The sequence below is a fragment of the Microtus ochrogaster genome, unplaced genomic scaffold (assembly GCF_000317375.1).
Source record: "Microtus ochrogaster isolate Prairie Vole_2 unplaced genomic scaffold, MicOch1.0 UNK28, whole genome shotgun sequence".
NCBI classification, from domain to species: Eukaryota; Metazoa; Chordata; class Mammalia; order Rodentia; family Cricetidae; genus Microtus; species Microtus ochrogaster.
In genome coordinates, this window is record NW_004949126.1 from 873,216 (window position 1) to 883,174 (window position 9,959).

A 9,959-nucleotide genomic window follows, 5' to 3' on the forward strand; every position below is an offset into this window, starting at 1 on the left:
TCTATCAATGCTATCAATCAGATGTCCTAGTACTCTATCAATGCTATCAATCAGAAGAGTCACTGGATTTCAGATGTCCTAGTACTCTTCCCAGAGTTTAAGACTCATCGTTTAAAGTAGCTTTCATAATGATTAAGAACTTATCAATAATGATAGCATACCTAGATTGGAAAGTTAATTGAGAGACTTGATAAATTAATTGAAATTGCCAGATTCCAGGGGAGAAATATTTCTAGGAGCAGCATTTCTGACGTAAGCTTCCTAAGGTCTCAGAATTGTAGTATAAAAGTATTTTAAAATACATAAAATAACTTGTTTTAACATTTGCTGTGTTGTCATACTGAGTTAGCACAAATTTGTGTAGTACTATTTAAAATAAGTGAGTCTTTAATGCTTTGATCATTATAGAAGGGGATTAGAATAATACTTTAAAACTGGCTTATTCTTTGTCATCCTTTTTTTTCCCTACATCTTAGCATTTTCCACAAACTTAACTTGCGAGCTTTTATTTTAAATTTGTTTTACTTTATTGTTTGTTTTGTTTGTAGCCCAAACTGGCCGCAACTCCTCATGCCTTGGCCTCCCATTGCTAGGATTATAGGTGTGCACTGCCACACCCAACTGAGTCTCTATTTGTGCATAAAAGGATATTCAGTTCGAAACTTAGTGGAATCAGTTCTGAATCTCTTTATAATCAGGGTTGTAAAGACATTTAAAATATAATCAGATATAGATTCAGTATTTTCTTTGTCTTGATAGTGATATACTTAGTCCCCTGATGTATTTCCAGGACTCTGAGCATTAGCTTTAGCTTTCAGATACTAACTAGTGCCTCTTTATAGATTGGAAAGCACAGTCCTAGTCTAGAAAAAATGGCGCATTAAGTACAGTCCTTATTCAACGTTGAATAGAAATTTTAACAGCTGTTGTCTTCATGGTAGTGAAGAATCATGGATCTGAAACAGTATCTTAAGCATGGTCATCATCTCAGTACTTGATGTGCACAGTTGTAGAATTATTCTTTGCTAATTTGTTAATATATGCTTTTTTTTGAAAAAGCAAGTGAATTCTCCTTGTCCAGCATTAGTATTACATCACAGTTGGTGTGGGTTATTTAATAGATTCTGACTAACTTCTTAGCATTGTGAGCATTGAATAAGACTAAATGTTGCTACATGCATGTTAGCTGGATTTCTTTTGGGAATTTTCTTGTTTCTGTTTCTTGTATTGTGTACTAACTACTACAGAATATTTGTTTACACTGTGTGAAGAGGTGTCTCTGCCTAAGACACCTTCTGATTGGTTTACTAAAGAGATAAATGGCCAATAGCTAGGCAGGAAAGAATAGATGGGATTTCCAGGGAGAGAGAGGAACTCTGGGAAGAAGAGAGGCCGAAAGATGCCACCAAGATGTGGAACAAGTCAGATGTACAGAATGGGAGAGAGAGACTCTGGGCATTGGTGGCACACACCTTTAATCTCTGGGAGGCAGAAGCAGGTGGATTTCTGTGAGTTCGAGACCAGTCTGGTCTACAAGAGCTAGTTCCAGGACAGGCCCCAAAGCAACAGAGAAATCCTGTCTTGAAAAACAACACAAAAAGGGTGGGAGGAAGGTAAAAGCTACAAGGCAGAACGTAGATTAATAAAAGCATGTTAATTTGAATTATAAAAGCTAGTTGGGAACAAATCTAAACTAAAGGCCAAGCTTTAATAATTAATAATAAGTTTTGGTCTCATTATTTGTGGGCTGGCAGTCTCACAAAGGAAATTTTGACTACAACCAATGTCAGAGAATTGTTGATAGGATTGAGCAAGCCAATACAACTAAAACTCTGAAAATAGTGACTGTCATTTCAGCAATCTCTAAGTGATTGTCGTCTATCACTGATTATTTTTAATTGCTTGTGTTTAACTTCAGATAGTATTCATAAATATGATTAATCATTGTAACTGAAATTCTTAGAAGCAACCGAAATTGCTAATTGTATGGCACTTGTAATATTCTAGTAAAGCAGAAGTAAAAAATGTAAAATAAAAGTTTATAATCACATATTTACTGCTCTTAATGCAGTGGGACCTGGGAGAAAGGACCCTAAAATGAGGCGGACTAAACTCTCCTGTATAGCCAACTTTATTCAGAGCATCAGACAGCTTGCACTCTGAGGATTAAGAAGAATCCCATGAGTAAGGTGTTCAGTCACAAGGACAGGCCTTATGTGGCAAAATATGGTTTCCATGGAGGCATATAACAAACAGCAATAGCCACTTGTAATGGAGATCTGAAGAAAACTCTCTCCTATCCATTACCCTGGGAGGAACATGAGAGCACATTTGAAGAACAAGTCCATGTTTTTGAAGAAATTGAGGTCACAAGACTTGTTTTCTTGGAGTTTTTTCATGAGCACTGAGAATTCTCTTTGCATGACTCCATTCTTAGATGGTGTTCTGACAGCTGCAGAGTCTAATTCGGTGTCATCTAATTTTAGAATTTTATCATGTGAATGTGTTTATCTTAGGAAATGTTATAACTTTGGTTTCCTTTTCTATTTTTTAGGTTGTGTAAATCCACTTGGGGTCACTGTTCTATATACAATAAGAGCCCACCTTTAGGATTCTCTTTTAGGAAATTGTACCTGCAGCTGGATGAAGGGAGCCTCACCTTCAATGCCAACCCAGAGGAGGTAAGGAGAGAACAGGATTGTTTGCTTCAGGCTGACTTTTATGATTTTGCTGCAATCTTCTAATATTATAAACTTGCAGGTGAAATTAAAAGTAATTGAATAGAAATGGGCCAAGCAGTGATTAAAAGAAAAAATAAATAAATAAATAAAAGTAATTGAACATGCCTTTCCAATCTCTGAAAAACCAAGTATTGTTACTGTTATATGTCATAATGCATTTTATTTGCCTTCCCTGATCATATTCTAATCTTTCCACCTGCTAACATTGTATAACAACATCTTGAGGTGTATACAGTACTCTACCGGTCTGAGGTACATATTACCAGGAAGTACAAAACATTGTTATTGAGAACATACATGTAATATGTTCACCAAATTATATCTGCACCATTATCTTTCCATCTATTCTAGTTAGTAGTAATGTACTTTGTTAAAGATAATCACAGAAAATATTATTCTAGTGTACTGTATCAAGATGTTGAATATTGATGACTTTAGCTGGCAAGATGGCTCAGCAGGTAAAGGAGCTTGCCATGCAAGTCTGGCGGCTTGAGTTCAATCCCTAAAACTCTTACAAAGGTAAAGGGAGAAAACAGACTCCATAGTTGCCTTCTAACTTACACACTTGTATCACGGAACCAGCACATACACATGTACAAACATAATCATTTTTTTAATTAGAAAGCATAATTTCACTTTATCTAGAACCTTCTCTTGATTCTGTTTCAAAATGATGTTTACTTCTTTCATTATATGTAACAATGAAAATGTGAAAAGAAAAATTTCCCTCACTTTTTCCTATTCTTATTTTAATGTATTTTTAAAAATTAAAAGTTTCAGAAATGCTTACACATATACTGGACTCATGCCTCCAAACAGAAATGAAATGACCTTGGAAGTTACTGCTTCTGGGTGCATTGTTTTCTATGGGAACATTAACTAGAACTATCTTAATTTAATAGTTATTTTAAGATGATTTCACTTGTTATAAAGTTACTAAAAGTCATTTAAGTTGGGGGCTAGAGATATGGCTCAACAGTTAAGAAAAACACTTTGACTGCTCTTTCAGAGGTCCTGAGTTCAAGTCCCAGGAGCCACTTGGTGGCTTACAACCATCTATAATGGAATTTGATGTCCTTTTCTTCTATGCGGGCATACATGCTAGTATAGCACCAATATACATAAAATGCATAAATAAATACATTTTTAATCAGGGAGGAAAAGAATTGTAAGTCATGCATCCAAGTAGTTTTTAAAATTATCTCAATTTTGTTGTAACTGGGAAAATATTTTGCCAGTTTTTAATTTTAAGCTTAAATTTAAGTATTACCTTTATAACTATGAATGAAATAACCCAGTGACAGTATATTTTAAATAAATTGATTTTCACTTACTATTTATAGTTTCTTTGTTAAATTTTTCTTGTACACTTATAAAACTGAATATCATTGTTAAACATACACTTAATCATTTAGTCTTATTCTTACAAGTATAGCAAATTATATGCTGTAATATTGACAATCAGATGTCTGTTATCTTTCTTTTTTCTTATCAATGTTTTAAGGAAGTAGGTAAAATTCTAATGTTTTTTTTTTCTTGTTACTGTTGTGGTTTGGGCTTTTTGAGACAGTGTTTTTTTTTTATTACCCAGGCCTGTCTTGAATTTACTATGTTACTCAGACTGGCCTTGAACTTCTGATCCTCCTGGTTCAGCTTCTTGAGTTCTGGGACCTTAAACAGTGTGCTACCATGCCCAAAAAACTCATGATATTCTTAATTAAAATGGAATAATTTATTAAAAGCTAGCATTCAAACTATATATTTAAAGCCATTATAATGTAAAAAGCCACTTTTTACATTAGTAAAAATGCTAGTAAACAATAAGGAATTATCACAAATTAGAGTTTATCACTTATCCCTTTATTATAATTTCCCAGTGTCTTTTGCTACAGAGTATAATTTCTTTTCATAACATCTTCTGTGTAAACAGATAGCAATATGAGCATGTCACCCTTCAGGTCTTGTTCTGTGGCAAACGTGTGTTGTACAGTGATCTCACTGTAGTTACTCAGAGACTGGAGTAGCTTCAGAGCCTTTGTGTTTTAATTGTAATTAGGCTGTTACTGGCTGCTGATTAAACAGCACATATGGTGAGCTTTCTGATGTTTTGCTTTGGTCTGCTTGGCAATTGTGTGGTGATTGCCAGAGAAGACTGAGGGCAGCTAGGGTAGGTAGTGCTTTGCTCCAGAATGTGTGAGGATCAGGAGAGACAGCTTTTGTAAGCCCCCATCTTATTATACTCAGTTTATGAAGTCTCACTGGCTTCTGTCATAAATTATACTAATGTTGAATCAAATTATCATCTTTAATCATATGACTTGCAAATGATCCATTGTAAGTAAAGTATAACTCAGAAAGTGCCAAGTAGTGCAGTCAGAGAGAGAGATGTCATTGCTGGTACTGACCATGGTAAGTCACACATCAGGAAATGGGCTTGATAGTTTAAAGTGTCTAAATTAGGAATAGACACAAAAATATGTTTCTATGTTTGCAACTGTGTACATTATACCATAGAGTTCTTGTTAATAACTTCAAGAGTGTTTTGAGGGAAGAAAAAAGGTAGTATTCAAGTCCTTTTTTAATGTGGTGATGATTTGAATTTTTTAAGTATTTGATCAAAATAAGATTTTTGGATTGTCAGTTTGCTTTTCCATCCTACCTTCCATTGTTATTGAGAGTTGGCTGTATTTCTTTTTTTTTTATTCATGGGCCTGGTTTAGAATACCATAGAGTGTTCTTGAATAATTTAATTCATTATTCTGAAAGGTCTGTATAGTGCTGCCAAACAGCACAGAGCTGAGCCACTCCAGATGTCTGTGGCTCCAGACTCTGCGTCTCTGATTGCGTGAATATCAGTAATACTTTAGTAGGTATTACCTATAGGAAAATAAAATTCTGTCTTTTCCAGAATACACTTGCAGGACAAATAGGCCACTTCCCAAAAGGCATTTAAATACTGAAAATCATTTAATGTGTTCAGAAAAATGGGGGAAAACCTTTTAATGACAGTATTCTAATTTTCATTATAAATTTGTTTGTTGTTTACAAAGTAAAGCCTGTATAATCAAAGTCACATAAAAGAAAGTTATCAGAAAGATATTCTCATGTAGAACTTGGCAATATGAGTGAAATTAGCCAGGTCATGGGGTGGTTCTTACACAGATTTTTGAATGCTATAGTCAAAGTACTTTTTGGAGATTTATTTTTCCCCCACTCACTGGAGCACTGTCATCAGACATATTTTTCTGGGTTCATCTACGTGAACGATAAATTATTGTTGATGGTATGTTCAAATATAAATGGTGTTTATCATAGCTGCTTGAGATAAGGTGCATATAATTGTTGACTATTATAAAAAAAAGTGTACTTTTCCATGATTTCTAGTTTTGTACTTAAGATCGTTCATAGCAAACATCATTAAAATATAAATATAAGAATACTTACAGCCACAGGGAACAAGATTCTCCAAAGGACACCGTTCATGTCATGGATATGGGTAACCAAACTCCATAGCAACTGCTGGCAGTGGCTCATGGGGTGGGGGAGAACATCTGCACACTTTTGGTACGATGATCTAGCACGCTGTTGTTATCTGCATGCCCCTGTGATCTCAGCTGTATGTAGTGTCTTGATCTTATGCATGAGCTTGTGGACTTTGTGGTGGTGACCACATTCTAGTAGAGGAATGTGCTGAGTACTCTGTGTACATGAAGTTGTACTCCCTGCATGTACCAGCTCGCTGTGTCAATTCTGCCCTTCTAGGAGTGTTGTGATGAAGTAGTTCTAGCTACCATCCAGTATTTCTTGGGATCCTTCTTGTTTTAGATTATTTTCTGGACATAGTTATCATTAAATTTAGAGTCTGAAAGCAGGTAGTACACATAGAAAATATAGACTTGTTTTTAATCTCTGTATGCTTTAAATAGTCTAACATCATCTAGTCAGATTTTTGAGAGTATGCTTCAGATATATAAACATATTTCTTTTATATTTATACAGAAATGCAAAATTACATACACTTTAATGCATTTTACTAAAATGGATCTTGAATAAAACCTATTATAAAAATATTTTGTTTGACATACTTTAAATGGAAATGAACACATATATGTATACTTTATTGTTAAAACTACATATTCTTTTTGCTGTTGAATCAGGAAATGTTTAAGTTCTACCATTAAAGGAAAATTTTTAAGAGCGAGCTCACTTAATGTTAGAGATTTGACTGGGCTTTTTATTTATAGTATAAAAATGGTTATTATCCACTTCATAGCATAGGGACAGTGGTGAAAATAACTTAAACCTTCACTCCTAAGGATAAATAACCCCAGTAAGTTTCATCAGGACGTACAGAACATTCCTAATTACATAGTAAGGGAAGTGTTCTCAAGTCTAGTAAATTTGAATAGGATAGATCTCTAGTTAGGTAGCTTATTTACGATATAGCATTGTGAAGTATGATGAATATTCAACAGGTAAACATGGTGTGTAGCATCATCCAAGTTTATTTGATACAGTAATACTTGGTTTTCTTAAACATTCCAAGGATCACACTTAGATACACATTTATAAATCTAAGAATGGTTGAGATGCCATCCTATTCATTTACAGTTATCTAATGTGACCTCTCTGATAAAACTCTGTTGAGTTATAATTACTAGTTTTAAATTTTAAGCTGTAACCTCTATAATAGACTCTATATACCTGTAATTATTTGTTTTCTTTTCCATTGTCTAATAGTACTTCCTACTTAAAAACAGCAGTTTTGTGGTTTCTTGACAAACTGAGATAATTTTCATGTTTTGGCTCTTATCTAATTTGTTAAGGAAAATGTTACTTTAGAAAATAATCCTCTGAAGTAATAGTCAGTATTGCTATAGATTGATGCAAATTTCCCTGTAAGTAATTTGATACTAATCAACTATTTGTAATTATGTCTTTGACGTCTTATTTTATGTATGGCTGTATAAAGTCTAAGTATCTCCTCTATTTCCAGTGAAGATTTACAGGTCGTATATCTCGGGGGACCAGCAGCTCAGGGCTTTAGGGAAATCCATGGAGTCAGCACTAAGACTTTTTATCTGAGGGGGTAAAGGAAAAGACATACACACTCTCTTAATGGTTTCCTTCTGATTTTTTCTTTATTCTTTATTCCTCACTCCCATTCACCCTGTGCCAGATACCAGAGGCAGTGTCAGTGGCAAACATGTGGAGGCATAGCAGAAGCAAAGACACTCAGGGATCTGGAGTTTCGGGGACTTGCCTACCCTTGCAGAAAATAGTCTCAGTAATAACTCTATGTTGTAGATAGTTGAAATAAAGAAGAAAGACGTATATACCTTGAACGATCTTTTACAGCTAGAGATAAAGAAACTTGAGTTTCTTATTTTTAATTACATTTTTTATTTACTTTACATACCAGCCACAGTTTCTCCACCTATCTCTTTTCCTGTTCCCTTGCCCCACCTCCTGTCTAGTCTATTCCCACCACCTGTTCCTCCTCTGTCCAGAACGGGGCAGGCCTCCCATTGGGGCAACAAAGCACTTCAAGGTGACAGGTTGAGACCAAGCTCCTCCCCCTGCATCAAGGCCATTCTTAACTAGGTTATAAACTGAAGTTTATCTTGGAATGATTGAGTTGTTGCTGCCTGGCAGTGTGCTTCTCAGTCGGTAAGTGCCTCATTTTATGAATTGCTACCTTCAGTGTGTATCCAATAGAATGCTTTGACTTCAAGGGACAGAGAACCTAAGCTGACAGTGGCTTAAATTGTATACTTTTTTCCTTTAAGGCATCTTGAGGGTGATGTCTCATAATGATTTTAAAATGGATTATTCTCTCATACATCCCAATCATAGTTTCCCTTCTGTCTGCTCCTCTGTCTCCTCCCCACTCTCTCTCTCTCCCCAGATCCATTCCTCCTCTGTTTCCTGTTCAGAAAAGACACTACCAAGAAATGAAAGCCAAACAGGAAAAAACAAGACACAACAAGACAAGACAAAAGCCCTCATATCAAGGCTGGACAAGGCTACCCAATAGGAGGAAAAGAGTCTCAAGAGCAGACAAAAGACTCAGAGACACTTGCATTGTTAGGAGTCCTACAAAGCTGACAGCGCTAACGTATACATAGAGGACCTTGTGCTTGTCCCTTCAGTCTCTGTGAGGCCATATGAGATTTGCTTCGTTGATTCAGTGGGCCATGTTCTCCTGATGTCCTCTATCCCCTCTGACTCTTACAATCTTTTCTCCTCTTCTTCTTCCAGCTTCCCCAAGCTCGGAGGTTAGGGACCCAGTCGGGACCTTCAATTTAGACTCTCCCTCTGCATAATATCTGGCTATGGATCTTTGTACCTGCTTCCATCTGCTTCTGGAAGAAGCCTCTCTGGTGACAACTGAACAAGACAGCAGTCTATGAATTAGCAGAGTATCATTAAGAATCATGTCATTGGTTTCTTTTCTTTTTTCTTTTTTAGACCAGCCATGTTTGGTTCTCCCATAGGTCTCTGGATTTTCCAATCTTCAGTTCCTGGTCATCCAGGCAGTATAGAGCATGTGTCTCAAGTTGAACCAAACATTGACTGGCCACTTCCACAAGTTCTATGCCACCATTGCCCCAGCACATTTTTCAAGACTTGTCATGTTGTAACCCACTAACAGATTAAAAGTCTTAACTTCCCCAGGAAAAGCTAGATGAGCTGTGTTTGGGTATGGAATTTCTCTAATTGTCAACTAGCTCCTTTTACTCCAGTTAAATTCTCACAAGCAAATATGAAGATAAATCAATTACCTTGATAATTAACAGTGTTTTAAAATAACTTACATTCAGGATTACCTATTAAACTCCTATATGTTTGGGTAGTAATGAAGATAACAATGCATAAGGACTCTTTGAACTATCACCAATAGGGAACTTTATTGCAATCACATGAAGGGATACATTTGATTTAAAAAGTTATTAGCCTTAGAGTTGATACATCAGACTCATTTCTTTCTTGCCAATATTCTCTTCTCAGTGTATTGCTAAGAGTCCTCACAACTGGAAGATGGCTGGAGGTGGTTTTGTTGTTACATGTGCATGCATATCAGAATCAGCAAATACATTTGTTAGAGCTGCATCACATGGATGCCAAGAAATCCAAGGAAGATACAATCAATGTGGTCATCATAGGAAAATCGATTTTCATCTCTAAAGGCCATGACTGTAACCTGTCATTTATGTG

At 35.7% G+C, this 9,959-nt stretch overlaps 1 protein-coding gene across 2 annotated transcripts in view; it reads left to right on the forward strand.

Annotated features, from left to right (window-relative positions):
- Positions 1-9,959, forward strand: part of Fbxo8 (F-box protein 8) — a 43,348-nt gene that overhangs the window by 18,718 nt on the left and 14,671 nt on the right. For both annotated transcript variants that reach the window (XM_005368084.2, XM_026789760.1), the window contains exon 3: positions 2,555-2,681. In XM_005368084.2, coding sequence (XP_005368141.1) covers positions 2,555-2,681 — 127 coding nt within the window. The remainder of the gene's footprint in view (positions 1-2,554; positions 2,682-9,959) is intronic.